The sequence below is a fragment of the Procambarus clarkii genome, chromosome 57 (genome assembly GCF_040958095.1).
Source record: "Procambarus clarkii isolate CNS0578487 chromosome 57, FALCON_Pclarkii_2.0, whole genome shotgun sequence".
NCBI lineage: Eukaryota > Metazoa > Arthropoda > Malacostraca > Decapoda > Cambaridae > Procambarus > Procambarus clarkii.
Window position 1 is genome coordinate 9,443,995 of NC_091206.1, and position 21,516 is coordinate 9,465,510.

General features: G+C 44.3%; 1 protein-coding gene across 1 annotated transcript in view; it reads left to right on the forward strand.

Annotated features, from left to right (window-relative positions):
- The window catches only part of LOC123745073 (lachesin), a 443,149-nt gene that overhangs the window by 253,610 nt on the left and 168,023 nt on the right, over window positions 1-21,516 (forward strand). The window contains exon 2 of the mRNA XM_069306239.1: window positions 19,567-19,679. Coding sequence (XP_069162340.1) covers window positions 19,567-19,679 — 113 coding nt within the window. The remainder of the gene's footprint in view (window positions 1-19,566; window positions 19,680-21,516) is intronic.

A 21,516-nucleotide genomic window follows, 5' to 3' on the forward strand; every position in this document is an offset into this window, starting at 1 on the left:
GGGAAAAGAGGAGGAGGAGAGAGAGAGAGAGAGAGAGAGAGAGAGAGAGAGAGAGAGAGAGAGAGAGAGAGAGAGAGAGAGAGAGAGAGGTATGGAGGGAGGGAGGAGGGGATAAATAAGTTAAAATGCTGTTCTGTTTGATTACACGTGTAATATATATATATATATATATATATATATATATATATATATATATATATATATATATATATATATATATATATATATATATATATATATATGTCGTACCTAGTAGCCAGAACGCACTTCTCAGCCTACTATGCAAGGCCCGATTTGCCTAATAAGCCAAGTTTTCATGAATTAATGTTTTTTTGACTACCTAACCTACCTAACCTAACCTAACCTAACTTTTTTGGCTACCTAACTGAACCTAACCTATAAAGATAGGTTAGGTTAGGTTAGGTAGGGTTGGTTAGGTTCGGTCATATATCTACGTTAATTTTAACTCTAATTAAAAAAAATTGACCTCATACATAATGAAATGGGTAGCTTTATCATTTCATAAGAAAAAAATTAGAGAAAATATATTAATTAAGGAAAACTTGGCTTATTAGGCAAATTGGGCCTTGCATAGTAGGCTGACAAGTGCGTTCTGGCTACTAAGGTACGACATATATATATATATATATATATATATATATATATATATATATATATATATATATATATATATATATATATATATATATATATATATATATTAATTCCCCTTCATCAGAGCAAAGTAGAATGAAGCTTCATTCTACTATGCTGTGATGAAGGCGAATAAGCCGATATATATTTATAATATTCAGGTAGTAGTGTTTCTTGTAGACATATTGAATATGACAGTGTTATAGCTATTGACTATAACACAAATAATTTTTATATATCTTATGTTCATCTTTGCTTGATGACAACACTATTAAAGGCTGCAGATGTTTGGATACTGCCACGCCAACAACATAAACACCTGCGACAGACTGTGAGGCAGTACGTCACTCAGTGCTGTACCAGTCTCTAGCCTGGGATGTGTGTGAGAGGACATGGGATACACTCACATACTGTGTCTCTGGCTCTATTTATCCATCATGGGTGTGTTTCAGTGTGTATCACACATTCGGGACCTGCGAAGCTTTGAGAGAGGGATGGGGAGGATGGAGACTGTTCATGTGAAGCGGGCCAGGGATGGTGCAGACTCTCAGGGCGGGAAGGATAGCTAGGTGCTTTCCATGTAGTGAAATTTCCATTCCGTCATGAAATTATATTTTTCTTGGTATGGGTAAACTGCTTGGACCAGAATATTTTTTTATATAATTTTAGTGAGATCAGTGCTTGATATTTTACAAATAGTTAGAAATAAATAATTATTCAATTTTTATGAGGGTGGAAACAGTTCCACACTCACCACCGTGCTGATGGGGTATGCTATGGGAGTCTTTTCAAGTGTGAAAGGGCGCAATTGTGCACACTCCGATCTTCCCATGTTAGGAACGTACCCAACATCAGTCACCGTGGAAAGTTGGATGATGCTAGTCTGGCCTCCAACCTCAGACAGACATTCGTTTTTTATAGATAGAGATAAAAATAATATATCATTTTCAGGACACGTATATCAGATATGCTACTGCCAAATATGCACATATATCAAGAGATATCTCTATTCTGTATATATATATATATATATATATATATATATATATATATATATATATATATATATATATATATATATATATATATATATATATATATAATTGATTTTGATGTCAGTAGTTTTGCATTAAAATTCGATTTTTACAGATAGAGATAAAAATAATATATCATTTTCAGGACACGTATATAAGATATGCTACTGCCAAATATGAACATATATCAAGAGATATCTCTATACTGTATATATATATATAATTGATTTTGATGTCAGTAGTTTTGCATTAAAATTTGAGTGCGTGTGATGAATGGTTTTAAGGTGCATGACAGAGGGGAGAGGCGAGGGTTCCTCTTGTGTGTGCTGATGGTGGTATTGCGGGTCGGCCCTCTGCTTGTCGTGGTCTCTCTACCTTCTTTTTATTTTTTCCTCTATGTATTTTCTTCTTGTGTGAAAGAATATAAAGAAATGACAATGCATTGTTTGTTATATGCCACCTGCAATAACTTAACAGTATCAACTAGCAACCATAGATGACAGGGGTGAGTGTACCCAAACGCTTAAGCTGCGAGGTTCGAGAGACTGATGGCCATAAAAAATATACCGGAACGTAGCAGCCAAGCTGTGTGACACGCGGCTTTATTACCCAGTTAGGTTGATACCGGGATATGGGATATCATGGCTGGCATGATGACGCTGGCTGATGTAGTGAAGCTGGCTGATGTAGTGAAGCTGGCTGACGTAGTGAAGCTGGCTGATGTAGTGAAGCTGGCTGATGTAGTGAAGCTGGCTGACGTAGTGAAGCTGGCTGATGTAGTGAAGCTGGCTGACGTAGTGAAGCTGGCTGACGTAGTGAAGCTGGCTGATGTAGTGAAGCTGGCTGACATGGGGAGGAAGACTGCCGTCGCTGATAGATGGAAACAAAGGCTGTCATGGCTGACACTGGGATACATTGTCATGGCTGACAGTGGTTGGCAGCGAAAAGCTGACAGTCATGGTATAAACTTTTAATTATTGTCATTATTCAAGATGGATGTATAATTCTCAGAGTGACCCGAGACTTCTCTTATGATGAGTGCTCTGGTCTGGGCCAGGATGGGTTATGCATTAATAACCTTGGATTGTTGAAAGATGTACTGGTTTCGTTAGTCGATGGCTAAATTCTTGGTGAATCCTGGCCGTGATTTGATGTTGTCTTGGTCTTGTCTTGGTATTTTGTACATCCTGCTTCAGTCTCCGATGATCCAAGGGAGGGAATTTTCATGGGGAAAGCGCCAAGCCATTACGACTATATAGCACTTGGAAGGGGATCAGGATGAGGGTTTGGGATGGGATGGGACGGGAGGTTAGGAATGGTGCTCAACCACTTGGACGGTCGGGGATTGAACGCCAACCTGTATATAGCGAGACCGTCGCTCTACCGTCCAGCCCAAGTGGTTGAGGGGGTGGAGCCAGACAATGTCGTAGTGCCCATAAGGCTTTGCTCTAAATCGCGGCCGTTCCCTTGAAGACGCTTTCATCAATTTTAAGAACAATGTATTCAAAATGGATATTTCCTCAAAGATGAAATACTCTTAAGAGAATTTTATGTATAGGCCTAGGTAAGGATAGAATAGGTGTTTAGGTTCTATTGGCAATTATTTTGTAAGTGGGTGAAGCATTTAGAGAGGTCCGAGTCCAACATAGGAAGCTTATGAAGCGAACTCTAGCTTACACACAACTGATGACGTTCGAATATTTCTCGAACAGTGCTTCGCTGATGATCGCTTTTCCAATCACAACTCTGTAAACGCTTCACCGACGTAGCTCAAATACAAATTATTATCAACAGAAAACGCCTCAATTAACTTACACTAGGCCTAACTATGCACAAAATTATATAATATTAACCAGTTTCGGGTCATGAGAATGACACTTATCAGCAAGTTGGCTGCCTTCTGACACTTGTAGTATGAGGTGGGTCTTATGTCCTGTGTACGTAGGGGTCATGACTCTGTCCTGTGTACGTAGGGGTCATGACTCTGTCCTGTGTACGTAGGGGTCATGACTCTGTCCTGTGTAGGTAGGGGTCATGACTCTGTCCTGCGTGTCTGTTTGGTCACTCTTCAGGCCTGTTTGTCGTTAAAAAACAAAATACCTGTAACATAGTTCAATAGGTAGAACTGGCTCTTTTATGTTGACGTATAAATGTAAGTATTGAATAACAATACTCAATAGTGAGCACCCATCACACCGTACAAAACAGATGGACACATTAACATATATATGAATTGGACAAACAATTCACAAATAAGTAAATTTTCTTTGTGACTTTCTCTGTCTGTCTGTCTGTCTCTCTCTCTCTCTCTCTCTCTCTCTCTCTCTCTCTCTCTCTCTCTCTCTCTCTCTCTCTCTCTCTCTCTCTCTCTCTCTCTCTCTCTCTCTCTCTCTCTCCAGCATATATCGACTCCCCTACCGCCTCTTCCATCCCTGTGTTTCGTCGACGCTCTATGATATCTTCGCCACCATCCATCAAGTATTCGCAGGGGGACGTGGCGAGGGGGAGTCTAAACTTGTGTTGTGCAGCCACATGTGAAGCAAAACACTATTACCTCCTACTTTCATACAAAGACAGAGAGAGAGGGAAAAAGGGAGAGACGACGGGAGAGAGAGAGAGAGAGAGAGAGAGAGAGAGAGAGAGAGAGAGAGAGAGAGAGAGAGAGAGAGAGAGAGAGAGAGAGAGAGAGAGAGAGAGAGAGGGGAAGGGGGGAGGGAGACTGGTGTTGGAAGTGATGTTCGTGAGGAGTGAGAATGAACAACGAAGTGGAAGGTTAACGAAAATCGTCGAGCAGACAGACTTACAGGAAGAATTGAGACTGTCAGGAAGACTTATCTTTGTACACGAAGAGAGGTGTGCAGGCAGGAAGAGAAGGTATACAGGGAAGAATTTAGGCAGACAAAGGCAGGCACGTACGAAGATAAGCAGGCAGGCAGGCAAGCAAGCAGGCAGGCAAGCAGAAAGACAGTTTGGCAGGCAGGCAGGTAGGCATGCAGGCAGGCTGGCAGACAGGCAGGCAGGCAGGCAGGCAGGCAGGCAGGCTGGCAGACAGGCAGGCAGGCAGGCAGGCAGGCAGGCAGCCACACACAAACTCAGACAGGCAAAAACGCATAAAGATACAATTATGATATACGAAGATGACTGACTGTACTCCGATAGCATCATAATAAAAAAAGAAATCAAATTAAAAAGAAAAATACATTTTATAAATATATCCGATTCATATATAATATTCTCAATAAAACATATATAACGTTTAAAATAAAAGTTCTCAAAATATATGGAGTTTTTTAGTGAAAATCAGCTTGAAAACGCTCTAACGGAAAAGACGGAAGTAGTGGGATTTACTTGGTCCTTGTATCATGCTGTCATGAGCAATCGAGTTTCATCCAACACAACTTCCCGCATATACTAATAATATCCACTAGTGTTGCAGCCGGAGTAGTACTTGCAATGTTGTGCAACTGATGAGTGCAAGGTCTCACGCAGGCCGAAGGTTGGACCGAAAGACAAACGCCCGTCGCATTGCAGAATAAACAGACAGTAAAAAGATGGCTCGAGTTCATGGCTTACCGACAGGTGGATAGATAGACGGAAATCGACAGAACTCATCTAGTTGTGCTTGCGGAGATTGAGCTTTAGTTCTTTGGTCCCGCCGCTCATCTGTCAAAGACAACATACAACAGTGTGTGTGTGTGTGTCTGTATGCGTGCTTGCTTGCTCGTGCGAGAGACAGATTATAGACGCGGTAGTAATAGACAGACACCAAGCAACATACCTCACTCTGCTTTATATCGCAGCAACATAAACAACAAGTAAAACCACAGATTGAGAAGATAAGAAAGCGAGGCGCTGGTGGTCTTGAACCACCAGCGCGGTTCTGGTTCGGCGCGGTTCGTCTTCCATGGGAAGACGAACTTGAAAGAAGAGAGCGGCACTAAAGTGTGGTGGTGGAGGGGTGTGTGTGTGTATGTGTGTACTCACCTTTTTTGTACTCACCTATTTTGTACTCACCTATTTGAGCTTGCGGGTGTTGAGCTTTGTCTCTTTGGTCCCGCCTCTCAACTGTCAATCAACTGGTGGACAGATTCCTGAGCTTACTGGGCTCTATCATATCTACATTTGAAACTGTATATGGAGTCAGCCTCCACTACATCTCTTCCTAGTGCATTCCATTTACTAACTACTCTAACAATTAAAAAATTCTTTCTAATGTTTCTGTGGCGCATTTTGATACTAAGTTTCTACCTGTGTCCCCTTGTTCGTGTTCCACCCGTGCTGAAGAGTTTGTCTTTATCCACCCTGTCAATTCCCCTGAGAATTTTGTAGGTGGTTATCATGTCTCCCCTTACTTTTCTGTTTTCCAGGGATGTGAGGTTCAGCTCCTTCAGCCTCTCTTCGTAGCTCATACCTCTCAGTTCCGGGATAAGTCTGGTGGCATACCGCTGAATCTTCTCTAACTTTGTCTTGTGTTTAATTAGATATGGACTCCAGGCTGGAGCTGCATATTCCAGGATTGGTCTGACATAAGTGGTATTCAGGGTCCTGAACGCTTCCTTACACAAGTTTCTAAAGGCAGTTCGTATGTTGGCCAACCTAGCATATGCCGCTGATGATATTCTTTTGATGTGGGTCTCTGGAGACAGGTTCGGTGTGATAGCAACCCCCAGATCTTTCTCTCTATTTGACTCTTGCAGAATTTCACCTCCCAGATGGTACCTTGTGTTCAGCCTTCTGCTCCCTTCGCCTAATTTCATTACTAACACTTTCCTGAGTTGAACTTTAGCAGCCATTTTCTAGACCATTCCTCCAGTTTGTCCAGGTCATCCTGTAGTCTCTGTCTATCTTCATCTGGCTTGATTCGTCTCATAATTTTTGCATCATCAGCAAACGTTGAGAGGAATGTGTCTATACCCTCCGGAAGATCATTTACATATATTAGAAACAGAATGGGTCCAAGTACAGAGCCATGTGGGACTCCGCTGGTGACATCTCGCCACTCTGAAGTCTCTCCCCTCACAGTTACTCGCTTTTTCTTGTTGCTTAGATACTCCCTTATCCACTGGAGCACCTTACCTTTTACTCCTGCCTTTTGCTCCAACTTTTGCAACAGCCTTTTATGGGGCTGTGTCAAAGGCTTTCTGACAGTCCAACAAAATGCAGTCTGCCCACCCTTCTCCTTCTTGCCTAATTTTTGTTGCTTGGTCATAAAATTCTATTAAACCTGTGAGGCATGATTTACCATCCCTGAACCCATGCTGGTGGTGTGTCACAAAAGTATTTCCCTCCAGATGCTCTACGAGCCTTTTTCTCACGATCTTCTCCATCACCTTGCATGGTATACAAGTTAGGGAAACTGGCTTGTAGTTCAGTGCCTCTTGCCTGTCACCCTCTTTGTATATTTGGACTACATTAGCTGTCTTCCAACTTTCCGGTAGGTCCTGTTTCCAGTGACCTGTTATACAATTTGTATAAATTGTATAAATAATTTGTATAAATTTGAAAGAATTTGTGTGTGAGTGTGTGTGTGTACTCACCTATTTGCTCACCTATTTGTGCTTGCGGGGGTTGAGCTTTGGCTCTTTGGTCCCGCCTTTCAACTGTCAATCAACTGGTGTACAGATTCCTGAGCCTACTGGGCTCTATCATATCTACATTTAAAACTGTGTATGGAGTCAGCCTCCACCACATCACTGCCTAATGCATTCCATCCGTTAACTACACTGACACTGAAAAAGTTCCTTCTAACGTCTCTGTGGCTCATGTGGGTACTCAGTTTCCACCTGTGTCCTCTTGTTCGCGTCCCACTAGTGTTGAATAGTTTATCCTTGTTTACCCGGTCGATTCCTCTGAGGATTTTGTAGGTTGTGATCATGTCTCCCCTTACTTTTCTGTCTTCCAGTGTCGTAAGATGCATTTCCCGCAGCCTTTTCTCGTAACTCATGCCTCTTAGTTCTGGGACTAGTCTAGTGGCATACCTTTGGACTTTTTCCAGCTTCGTCTTGTGCTTGACAAGGTACGGGCTCCATGCTGGGGCCGCATACTCCAGGACTGTACTCCAGGACACACACACACATACACACATACTGTGTGTGTGTGTGTGTGTGTGTGTGTGTGTGTGTGTGTGTGTGTGTGTGTGTGTGTGTGTGTGTGTGCTCGTGTGTGTGTGTTCGTGTGTGTGTGTGCTCGTGTGTGTGTACTCACCTAATTGTACTCACCTAATTGTGCTTGCGGGGGTTGAGCTTTGGCTCTTTGGTCCCGCCTCTCAACTGTCAATCAACTGGTGTACAGATTCCTGAGCCTACTGGGCTCTATCATACCTACATTTGAAACTGTGTATGGAGTCAGCCTCCACCACATCACTTCCTAGTGCATTCCATTTATTAACTACTCTGACACTGAAAAAATTCTTTCTAACGTCTCTGTGGCTCATCTGGGTACTAAGTTTCCACCTGTGTCCCCTTGTTCGTGTCCCACCCGTGCTGAAGAGTTTGTCTTTGTCCACCCTGTCAATTCCCCTGAGAATTTTGTAGGTGGTTATCATGTCTCCCCTTACTCTTCTGTTTTCCAGGGATGTGAGGTTCAGCTCCTTTAGCCTTTCCTCGTAGCTCAATCCTCTCAGTTCCGGGACGAGCTTGTGTGTGCTTGTGTGTGTGTGTGCTCGTATGTGTGTGTGCTCGTGTGTGTGTGTGTGCTCGTGTGTGTGTGTGTATGTGCTCGTGTGTGTGTGTGTGTGTGTGTGTGTGTGTGTGTGTGTGTGTGTGTGTGTGTGTGTGTGTGTGTGTGTGTGTGCTCGTGTGTGTGTGTGCTCGTGTGTGTGTGTGCTTGTGTGTGTCTGCGAGCGTTCTTGTTTGCCGGTGAAAGAGAGAAACGGACAGACAAATACGCCAAGACGAGCAGACACACGCACGCCCTAACACAATGAGAGTGAGGTAGTGAGAATATGAGCCAGTCGGCAGACTACGGGAAGAACCCAAGCTGCCCCTGTTTTGCTTTACATGTGACTGAACAAGAGGAGGCGGCAGCAGGCAGGACTTCTCCTCCACGCCGGCCTTGTCCAAACACCGCCCCCCTGCCCCCCCCCCAACCCCCCACTGAAACCACCACTCTGTAAACACGCGCCGATGCTCACTCCCCATCCGCAAAAAAAAATTGCACGTCAGCCAATTTGGCCCCGTTTAACGCCAACGCGTCTGTGTCCCGTATAGGGTCCTCTGGGATATTTACTGTTGTAAAACAGCTTGGGTGTTGTGGTGGGGAAGTGGTTTGTGGTTTGCTTGCACGCGCGCGCGCACACGCATTCACATACACTTACTACTAGGAAAGACTTGGATTTAAACCTCACGTCACTGGAAGACTCAGAAGAGTTAAGAGAGAGAGGATTACCACATGCAAAATTCTCAGTGGAATTGATAGAGTAGATAAAGACATAAATTACCATGGGTGGTTCTCACACAACGGGACACGGGTGGAAACTGACTACCAAAATGTGTCACAGAGACACATTTTAGTGTCAGAGTAGTTGTTAAATGGAATGCACTAGGAAGTGATGTGGAGGCTGTCTGAATACACGGTTTCAATTGTCGATATAATGGTCGAATAGACTCACGAATCTGTTCACCTGTTGATTAACGGTTAAGGAGCGGGACCAATGAACCAAAGCTCAAAACCCAACAATAACAAGTAGGCAAGCACAATTAGGTGAGTACAAACATGCACAAATACACACACACACACAGTTTATTGACAGTTGAGAGGCGGGACCAAAGAGCCAGAACTCAACCCCCGCAAGCACAACAAGGTGAGTAACAAATGGCTGCTAAAGTTCAGCCCAGTAAATGCAAAGTAATGAAACTAGGCAGTGGAAACAGGAGGCCAGACACAGGATACAGAATAGGAGATGAAGTACTTAATGAAGCGGACAGAGAGAATGATCTAAGAGTTGATATCACACCAAACCTGTCTCCTGGAGCCCACATAAAAACAATTACGTCTGCGGCACATGCGATGCTGGCTAACATCAGAACAGTCTTCAAGAACCTGTGTAAGGAATCATTCAGAATCTTGTATACCACATATGTAAGACCAATCCTGGAGTATGCGGCCCCAGCATGGAGCCCGTACCTTGTCAAGCACAAGACGAAGCTGGAAAAAGTTCAGAGGTATGCCACTAGAATAGTCATAGAACTAAGAGACATGAGTTACGAGGAAAGGCTACGGGAAATGTACCTTACGACACTGGAAGACCGAAGAGTAAGGGGAGACATGATGACTACCTACAAAATCCTCAGGGGAATCGATAGGGTAGACAAGGATAAACTAGTCAACACTGGTGGTACGCGAACAAGGGAACCCAGGTGGAAACTGAGTACCCACATGAGCCACAGGGACATTAGAAAGAACTTTTTCAGTATCAGAGCAGTTAACAGGTGGAATGCATTAGGCAGTGATGTGGTGGAGGCTGACTCCATATACAGATTCAAATGTAGATATGATAGAGCCCAGTACGCTCAGGAATCTGTATACCAGTTGATTGACAGTTGAGAGGCGGGCCCAAAGAGCCAAAGCTCAACCCCCGCAAGCACTAAATAGGTTAGTACAAATAGGTGAGCACACACACACACACACACACACACACATACACACACACACACACACACACATACACACACACACATACACACACACACACACACACACACACACACACACACACACACACACACACACACACACACACACACACACACACACACATACACACACACAGACACACATACACACACACAGACACACACACACACACACACACACACACACACACACACACACACACACACACATACACACACACACATACACACACACACACACACACACACGCGTGCCTAGGAGTTGATATCACACCAAACCTGTCTCCTGAAGCCCACATAAAGAGAATAACGTCTGCGGCATATGCGAGGCTGGCTAACATCAGAACGGCGTTCAGGAACCTGTGTAAGGAATCATTCAGAATCTTGTACACCACATATGTAAGACCAATCCTGGAGTATGCGGCCCCAGCATGGAGCCCGTACCTTGTCAAGCACAAGACGAAGCTGGAAAAAGTCCAAAGGTATGCTACTAGACTAGTCCCAGAACTAAGAGGCATGAGTTATGAGGAAAGGCTGCGGGAAATGCACCTCACGACACTGGAAGACAGAAGAGTAAGGGGGGACATGATCACAACCTACAAAATCCTCAGGGGAATCGACCGGGTAAACAAGGACGAACTTTTCAACACTGGTGGGACGCGAACAAGGGGACACAGGTGGAAGCTGAGTACCCAAATGAGCCACAGAGACGTTAGAAAGAACTTTTTCAGTGTCAGAGTAGTTAGCAAATGGAATGCATTAGGAAGTGATGTGGTGGAGGCTGACTCCATTCACAGTTTCAAATGTAGATATGATAGAGCCCAATAGGCTCAGGAATCTGTACACCAGTTGATTGACGGTTGAGAGGCGGGACCAAAGAGCCAGAGCTCAACCCCCGCAAGCACAATTAGGTGAGTACACACACACACACACACACACACACACACACACACACACACACAACTAACTAACCTATTTAGTGCTTGCGGGGGTTGAGCTTTGGCTCTTTGGGCCCGCCTCTCAACTGTCAATCGGAAAGACGAACATCGGAAAGGGACTATGAGAACGATATTGCAATCAAAGCGAAAAAACAACCTAAGTTACTACACAGTCATATAAGAAGAAAAATGTCGGTGAACGACCAAGTGACAAGACTAAGGAAGACAGAGGGGGCATATACTGAAAGTGACAAGGAAATCTGCGAGGCACTGAATGCCAGTTTCCATGGAGTGTTCACTACCGAGCCTGAGCAGCTCCCATTGTTGGAAGGGGTTACCCTAGATGAAAGACTATCAGATATAGAGGTGACAGCAGAGGAGGTAATGAAACAGTTGACAACTCTAGATGCAACTAAAGCAGTTGGACCAGACAAAGTATCACCGTGGATACTAAAAGAAGCAGCACAGGCCCTCAGCGTGCCTCTGGCAATGATCTTTAATGAGTCACTTATGTCAGGAGAATTGCCCAGTTGCTGGAAGAAGGCAAATGTCGTGCCGATCTTCAAGAAAGGAGATAGGGAGGAGGCACTTAACTACAGACCTGTATCACTGACAAGCATCCCCTGTAAAATACTGGAAAGAATAATTAGGCTGCGACTGGTTGCACACCTGGAGAACATTAGGTTTGTGAACAAACATCAACATGGGTTCTGGACAGGGAAATCGTGCCTAACAAACCTTCTGGAATTCTATGATAAAATAACGAGGATAAGACAGGACAGAGATGGTTGGGCAGACTGCATATTTCTGGACTGCCAAAAAGCCTTTGATACAGTACCGCACATAAGACTGCTGTTCAAGCTCGAGAGGCAGGCGGGGGTGGGGGGAAAGGTCCTAGAATGGATAAGGAACTACCTAACAGGAAGGAGCCAAAGAGTTACGGTAAGGGGCGAGAAGTCGGACTGGCGAACAGTAACAAGTGGAGTACCACAAGGATCGGTGCTGGGACCAATTCTATTTCTTGTATATGTTAACGACATGTTTACAGGCGTAGAGTCCTACATGTCGATGTTTGCGGATGATGCAAAGTTGATGAGAAGAGTTGTGACAGATGAGGATTGCAGGATCCTCCAAGAGGACCTGAACAGATTGCAGAGATGGTCAGAGAAATGGCTACTAGAATTCAACACGAGCAAATGTAAAGTTATGGAAATGGGACTAGGAGATAGGAGACCAAAGGGACAGTACACAATGAAGGGGAACAGCCTACCTGTAACGACGCGTGAAAGAGACCTGGGGGTGGACGTAACACCTAATCTATCTCCTGAGGCACATATTAATAGGATAACGACAGCAGCGTACTCTACACTGGCAAAAGTTAGAACATCATTCAGAAACCTAAGTAAGGAGGCATTTAGGGCGCTTTACACTGCCTACGTAAGGCCAGTCTTAGAGTATGCCGCCTCATCATGGAGTCCCCATCTGAAGAAGCATATAATGAAACTGGAAAAGGTTCAGAGGTTTGCAACGAGACTCGTCCCAGAGCTACGAGGGATGGGGTATGAAGAGCGCCTGAGGGAACTGTGCCTTACTACACTAGAAAGAAGAAGGGAGAGGGGGGACATGATAGGAACGTATAAGATACTCAGAGGAATTGACAGAGTGGACATAGACGAAATGTTCACACGGAATAGTAACAGAACGAGAGGACATGGATGGAAGCTTGAAACTCAGATGAGTCACAGAGATGTTAGGAAGTTTTCTTTTAGCGTGAGAGTAGTGGGAAAATGGAATGCACTTCAGGAACAGGTTGTGGAAGCAAATACTATTCATAATTTTAAAACCAGGTATGATAGGGAAATAGGACAGGAGTCATTGCTGTAAACAACCGATGCTCGAAAGGCGGGATCCAAGAGTCAATGCTCGATCCTGCAGACACAACTAGGTGAGTACAACTAGGTGAGTACACACACACACACACACACACACACACACACACATACACACACACACACACACACACATACACACACACACACACACACACACACACACACACACACACACACACACACACACACACATACACATACACATACACACACACACACACACACACACACACACACACACATACACACACACACACACACACACACACACACACACACACACACACACACACACACACACACGTGTGTAAGTTTCTATAGGACACAAATCGCCGTAGGAGTTAGGAGTCGAACATTCCGAACTGTCATCGTGTTTCAATTAGTATGTTAATACTGCGTAGGGGACAAGGTGTGTGTGGCGGCATCTACATGAGAGGGGAGAGACCCGAGGCCTCTACATGAGAGGGGAGAGACCCGAGGCATCTACATGAGGTGTGAGAGGCCGGATGGGCTGCTCCTTACAGCACCACAACACCGCCTAACGCTGACCACAGAGTGAGTATAGCTAGCTGGCTCTGACACTCTAACTCTATATCACTCTCCCTTGTCTCTCTCCCTTTCTCTCTCACCCTCTCTCTACCTTTCCCTCCCTCCCTCCCTCCCTCCCTCTCATTAAATATACCTCAGCGGTTTATTGATTTTCACACCCATCATTTCACAATTACACCGCGGCGTCCAACGGAATGTGTCCTCTCCTAATGTGGCCACACTATGTGTCTGTCTGTCTCTTGGTGTGGCCACACCATGTGTCTGTCTCTCTCTTGGTGTGGCCACACCATGTGTCTGTCTCTCTCTTGGTGTGGCCACACCATGTGTCTGTCTCTCTCTTGGTGTGGCCACACTATGTGTCTGTCTCCCACTGAAGACAGCTCCTGTTAGATGTGTGGTCACCTTCCCTGAATCACTGTTAATTATATTTTCATTTGTAAGTGTTTTTGCTTCTGTTTTCTTCCCACGAAAGTTCGGACAAATGCACGAAATCTGTGTAAATAAGCGGTTAGGTAACCACACACACACACACACTCACACACACACACACACACACACTCACACTCACACTCACACATACACACTAGGTCCTGGTGCAAGCATCGCACCAGACCATCACCTCACCACTGTCACCACAAAATAGGAACCAAACATTAGCCTCCCTAACACAAGGTCAGTGGTGCATTCATAACAGCTTGAGTGATGTAACCACACCATTGTGACACACCATTGGAACACACCATTGAGCCACACCACCACCACTACAAGACGTACTCGACACCAGAAATACACTACCAGTGCTCTCCTCCCGGCTCGGTAGAAATGCCTGTGCAAGTTCCCCCTCCAAACATCATCTCTCCGACAACACAAACCCCGAACTACACAAAACCCGTCGCAAACACAGTGTACAAAACACACCCAAGTCCTCTATACACCGTCAACACTATACAACACGTCAACACTATACAACACCACATTACACCCGTAATGTTACACAAGAGCAACACTGTCTACGACACAGTAAGATAGCACAGCATCATTAAAACAGTAAGACAACATCAAAATAATAAAATGTTACCAGTAAAACATCAAAATAATAAAACAATACTAATAAGAAAACATTAAATAATAAAATAGTACCAGTAAGAACATCAAACTATTAAAACAGCTAAACACTAAAATAGTAAAACACTAAAACAACATTAATACAGCAAATACCAAAGCAACACTAAAGCAGTCGTAGTATGACAACAGCATCCTAACAGCAACATTAAAACAGTAAAATTAACACAACATCAGAGCAGCAATAAAACAGCCTCATTAACTCGTTAGACGTTATCAAATCATCAGCAGCACCCCAAGCATCACCTCAAGTGCCCAAACATCAGCATTAAACTCAACAGGGTAAATACACCATAAATATCAATCCATCAATGACAAATTGTCATCACCAGTACGACGAGGCCCCCTCCACTCATTGGTACCGTCACACCAAGCTCTGTGAACCGCAACACTAAACTCCTTGAACCGCCACACCAAGCTCTGTGAACCACCACATCAAGCTCTGTGAACCACCGCCGCCACTGCAAGAGCTACCTATCTTTGAATCTAGAGCCGGGACAGAACATTTAGAATATACTAACAAATATGATTTTTGAACTTGGGGAAAAAATGTATATACGAGCTACAGATAAATACACTTTTGGAGGCGAGATATCAAACATGACAGTGAAATATTCTCAGGGGAAACCCAAGGTGCGTGAAGTGAAGGGAAAAGCCAAGAGGAAACCTGTTGAACACACAGTGGAAGATCTAGATTAAAATCTAAGGGTGAAGTGTATTTAAAAATAAAATGCTGTAACAATTTTGATGCCTAAACAGTACGAGGTAATTGCAGTTAAGTCTAACTTCCCTACTAACTCAATTAAAGCCATATGAAGTTTTGCACCTAAGCAGGTTTGAAGTTATGGAGAGAATATTAGATGTTGCAAAACATAGTTGCCAAATTATTTTGTAAATTCATATGCAAGGAGATCAACTTAACAATAAGAGATCCCTAATGAGCGACAGATACCTGAAGTGCAAAACTTATGAGACTGTCACGAGAGAATGACAATGACAAACCAGTGCTGCTAGGGAGAGAATTCTCCCTCTCCGAAGCCGAAATAGCACCGATAGGATATGAAGAACCCCCTTGCAGGCGAAGACCATTGTGTCATTGTATTCGACAATATAATAGAGCTCAACGAGAGAAATTGAACAATGGGTACAAGAAGAAGACTGGAATTCAGAATAAGGGATTATTGGTCTAATGAGCTATCTGGTTCATGTTGAGTGGAATACTAACCTGAGTGGAAAATTGGTAAATGTCGAAGTGTATCGCGTGGAAGTGTGCAGAGGAAGATGAGAAGCGTATACCACACTTAGCGAAAGAGGACGAGATGAGGGAGACCAACACTAAGGTCAACAACAGAGACTTCGAAGAGATTCAGAGGACTCTAACAGAGGAGACTAAAAAAAGCGAGCAGATGCGTTAATAAAACAAATACTCCAGAATCAGGGGTCGAACAGGACCTATGTTCTTGAACTCTACACTGCAGCAAAGGCCAAAGACCAATCAATACTGCTGATAAACCATACTAGGAGTCTCGCAATCAACCACCACATTATCAGTGAAAAGAAAACGGTAAAGGGTAAGTAACTGGTGGCTCAGTTTGGGTGTGAACACGTGACAACAGGTGGTTGTTGAGCCAGAGTGACCATCTTAGTGACGTTAAACCCCTCCTCGGACATTTCATACGACTGTGGGTGGTTCTTCAGTGAGTGGTCTGACTTAGTGCAAGGTCTGAAGAAGGGGCAACACGAAAGGCTGTCTGCTCTGGTGCAGGTTAATTTTGTTATTATTATTTATCGGTGACTCACTGATAAATTGTGAGTCTGATAGTCGGCGAGCATGTTGGAGAGAGAGAGAGAGAGAGAGAGAGAGAGAGAGAGAGAGAGAGAGAGAGAGAGAGAGAGAGAGAGAGAGAGAGAGAACAGGTTGAAGACCAGTGTCCAGAAGGAAAGCGTGGCACAATATTGCACATACTAAAGATTGCCATCATGTGTATCTCCCTCTCGCGCCCTCTATCCCTCTCTCTATATAGCCCTCGCACATAAATTCACCATTTTTCTCTCACCCCTGTTTGGTAATTCCTGCCCTCCCTTCCCCTCTCTTTAGCATTCAGCGGGCCGGAATTGTTCGCCCTATATGATAATACGGCGGTAGGTGGGCCGGAAACCAAAACATTTCGGATCGAGGGGTGGCAGAACCAAATTCCTGCGTTTTCTTCCACTTGTGCAGTTTTTGCAAATTCTATGAGAGCTCGGTCAGGTGTTCCCGAGTGGAGTTGATTTTTTTGTTGTTTTTTTCAATGAAGGCAACCACTATCCACTCTCATCTCCCATCCCTCCCTTTCCCCTGCCACTATCCCTTTCCCCTTCCCTTCGTCTCCTTCCCTTCAATAAGCTTCCTTCTTGCTCAATGTGTTCACAATATTGAAATTTACTTATTAAAACAAATAGTTCCGTTCGATGGGATCGGGACTCCTCAGTCCCGATAGAACCTAGAAGAGTCCGGGGATGGTAGGTCGATATCATTGTATAGCTTATATATCTTCTCATAGATTCATCACTTTCTCGTCTTTGCTTTCTTGGTTCTGCTGTTTATCTATCGTCTTTATTTCTCTCTTTCTCTTACCCTCCTATCCCCTCCCACTCTGACCTGCCTCCATACCATTCCTTTCCCCAGGAGCCTCGCACATCCCAGTCCCATCCACCCACATATGACGCTCCTATCCCTTAACTAAACCCATTCTTTTTCTACCAACCCATCCACTTTACCCATTACTCTACCGTTACCCTATTCCACTTCCTCTACCTAGGCCTTTACCCCACCCACTTGCCCTACCTATCCTTTCGACCCCTCCCACGTGCCCTACCACTGCCTGCGATCCTCCCACTCCCCCAACAGTATGGTTGATCAGGGAAGGCGTGGGTGCGGGCGCGCCGGCCTGGCCTCAGAGAGCAGCAGCCAGCCAGGAAAAATAGACTAAACGCTGGATCTTGCAACTGTTTGTAGTGTGTGTTGATGTTGTGTTGATTTTGTGTGATGCTTTGCTGTTCTGTACTCACCTGATGGTACTCGCTTAATTGTGCTTTGGGGGCTTGAGCTTCGGCTCTTTGGTCCCGCCTCTCAACTGTCCATCCACTTGTGTAAAAGTTCTTGAGCCTACTGGGCTTTATCATATCTACAGTTGAAACTGTGTATGAAGTCTGCATTCACAACATCTCTTCCTAATCCTTTTCATTTGTTCACTACTCTGACACCGAATTTTTTTTTTTAATATCTCTGTGGCTCATTCGGGTACTCAGGTTCCACTTGTGTCCCCTTGTGCGAGTATGGTCCGTGTTAAATAATTAGTATTTATATACCCTATAAATTCCCATGAGAATTTTGTACGTGGTAATCATTTCTCCCTTAACTCTTCTGTTTTTCAGCGATATGAGGCTTAATTCACGGACCCTTTCCTAATAACTATTTACCCTAATGGGTATATATAGGACTCGTATCTTTTTGTTCACCACCATCCTAATATATATATATTGTATTTACATACACAAGATAATGCATTCCCCTTCAAAACAGCAGGAAAATCCCTTTCAATATACGTATGATGTATAAATGCATCAAATATGTATAAAAAATGTGTATAAATGAAATATACATATATTTCAATACATGTATAAAAATATGAGTTTATTATCACAAAATACTTCAAATTTAGCGCGGCATTCTTGTGGGCCCAAAAAAGATAATAAATTGCCAATATTTATATATCAGGGATAAACTTACATATATATATATATATATATATATATATATATATATATATATATATATATATATATATATATATATATGCGAACAAGCCAGAATGGTCCCCTGGACAATATGCAACTGAAAACTCACACCCCAGAAGTGACTCGAACTCATACTCCCAGAAGCAACGCAACTGGTATGTACAAGACGCCTTAATCCAATTAAGGCGTACCTCATTATGTCCGGTCGTGATGGTCAAGTGGATTAAGGCGTCTTGTACATACCAGTTGCGTTGCTTCTGGGAGTATGGGTTCGAGTCACTTCTGGGGTGTGAGTTTTCAGTTGCATATTGTCCAGGGGACCATTCTGGCTTGTTCGCATTTGTGTTCCTCACGTGTGCCCCTAAGAATGAGGTGATTTGGTAAAATGCTATGCCCAAGATAACTATCCGAGTGCCGGCGGTGGGGTGGTTCAAATAGCCTCGGCTATCACCTCATTATGTCCGGTCGTGATGGTCAAGTGGATTAAGGCGTCTTGTACATACCAGTTGCGTTGCTTCTGGGAGTATGGGTTCGAGTCACTTCTGGGGTGTGAGTTTTCAGTTATATATATATATATATTAATTTCTTCAATTCTTTCTGGACAACCTGAGTCAAACACGGGTTATGAAGTGTGTGAACAAATCCACAAGGTCCGTGATGAGGATTCGAACCTACGTTCGAGATCATTTGATGAATCACGCTATTGTGATTTCTGTGTGGAATGAAGTGTGTGTTTTGTTGTTTTCAGCCCAGTGGTGTAAGTACTCAGATTGATTGATTGATTGTGCACCCCATACTCATCCTGTGAGCGGTAGCGCAAAAGCATTACAGAGGGCACAAAAGGTCTTTATCAGACCTCATCTTAGATTATTACATAAACATTTTTATCTACCCTTCGTGTGTGAAGATCCTGGGGGTGTGTGTACCCGCTCGTCCTCACTGACGGCCTTCTCTTCCCCTACAGGAGGGACGATGTCAGAGGAGCCCAGGTTCGTGGAGCCCATACAGAACGTCACCATCGCCGCTGGGAGAGACGTCAAGCTCTCCTGCGTGGTGGATAACCTCGGCACCTACAAGGTTAGTCTCGGCGTCACTTGGGGCTCTATGGGGGCTTTTTACGTGGGCTGGAGACAGTCACATATTTAATGGCGTGAGCGTAACACTTTGAAATATAAAGCTATGTGAAACTTTATGTTATTTCCTAGAGTTATCCTACCTAGAGTTCCCCAAGCTAAAGTTACCTAGAGTTCCCCAACCTAGAGTTACCTAGAGTTACCCTACCTAGAGTTACCTAGAGTTACCCTACCTGGTAGAGTTACCTAGAGTTACCTAGAGTTACCCTACCTGGTAGAGTTACCTAGAGTTACCCTACCTGGTAGAGTTACCCTACCTGGAGTTACCACACTGGCTTCTGTCTGAGTGATAGGGGATAAATACATTGGGCACCATTATATGCAATTAGTTATTCATTTATTTATTGTAGGGGTCTCATGCTCTGGTCTATTGCAATAAGGTGTTTAATAAATTGGTTTATATAGCTTGATACGAGCGTCGTAGGATCTGGCTCGGTCTTGAAGGTTGTCAAACAACGTTAGTCAAAAACGTGAGTACAGATCCTACATTAGTAGCAAATACTTGATGTTGGATCTGATATATGCCTTGTAAGAATACAATGTTAGAAATTTTACATATTTTGGAGATTGTCATATAATTCAAGATTCGTCAGGGACGCAATGGCCACTCAAAATCCGTGATGAAAGAGAGAGAAATAGAGAGAGATAGAGAGAGATAGAGAGAGAGAGAGAGAGTGGGCAGAGGAGGATTTAGTACCTCTGAACACCACCCATATATAATGTGTGTGTTTTCACGCCAGGGTCGAATGGAGGTGACATAACATAAAGAAGAATATCTGTGTTTGTTAGTTTCCGTTGAGTCAGGCGCTACTAAAGTTTGGTCCTCCTCTTCCTTCTCCCCTTCCTCCTTACTCCATTCCTCTTCCACCGCATCGCTCCTAGTTTAAAACCTATGGGTTTTTTCCCTTCTACTTTATGTTCATATAAGACTTTATTTTGGAACCCGTGAAATTTATCGGTAATGTTAGTTTCAATGTTGTTGTTTTTTGGTGCTGGTGCGATACATCGATGTGTGGGGGAACTATCAGCATATATTATTCTGGAAATTTATTGGAACTGAACCATTTTGCGACTTAAGACCAATTTACCAGATTTCAAAAAGACGTGGGAGTAACCATTGATCATCGGTGGCATAACACACCTGACACGATAACACACGTGCCCTGAGGCAGTGTGCACACCTGACACGATAACACACGTGCAGGTCATTCAGGTGTGGATGTGGGCAGTTAGTAGCCGCGGCGAGAAAACTTCTCCGTTGCGCAGCCTGTTAATTATCGGCAACGTAAAGTTTGTTTCAGAGGAGATGGACAAGTTGTGTGTAAGACTTAGCACCTGTGGTAGACACCCGGAGACACCCGGGGTATACCGACGTCCGGAGCCACCCGGGGTATACCGACGTCCGGAGCCACCCGGGGTATACCGACGTCCAGAGCCACCCGTGGTATACCGTCGTCCACAGCCACCCGGGGTATACCGACGTCCGGAGCCACCCGGGGTATACCGACGTCCGGAGCCACCCGGGGTATACCGACGTCCAGAGCCACCCGTGGTATACCGACGTCCAGAGCCACCCGTGGTATACCATCGTCCACAGCCACCCGGGGTATACCGACGTCCAGGGCCACCCGTGGTATACCGACGTCCAGAGCCACCCGGGGTATACCGACGTCCAGGGCCACCCGTGGTATACCGACGTCCAGAGCCACCCGTGGTATACCGTCGTCCACAGCCACCCGTGGTATACCGACGTCCAGAGCCACCCGGGGTATACCGACGTC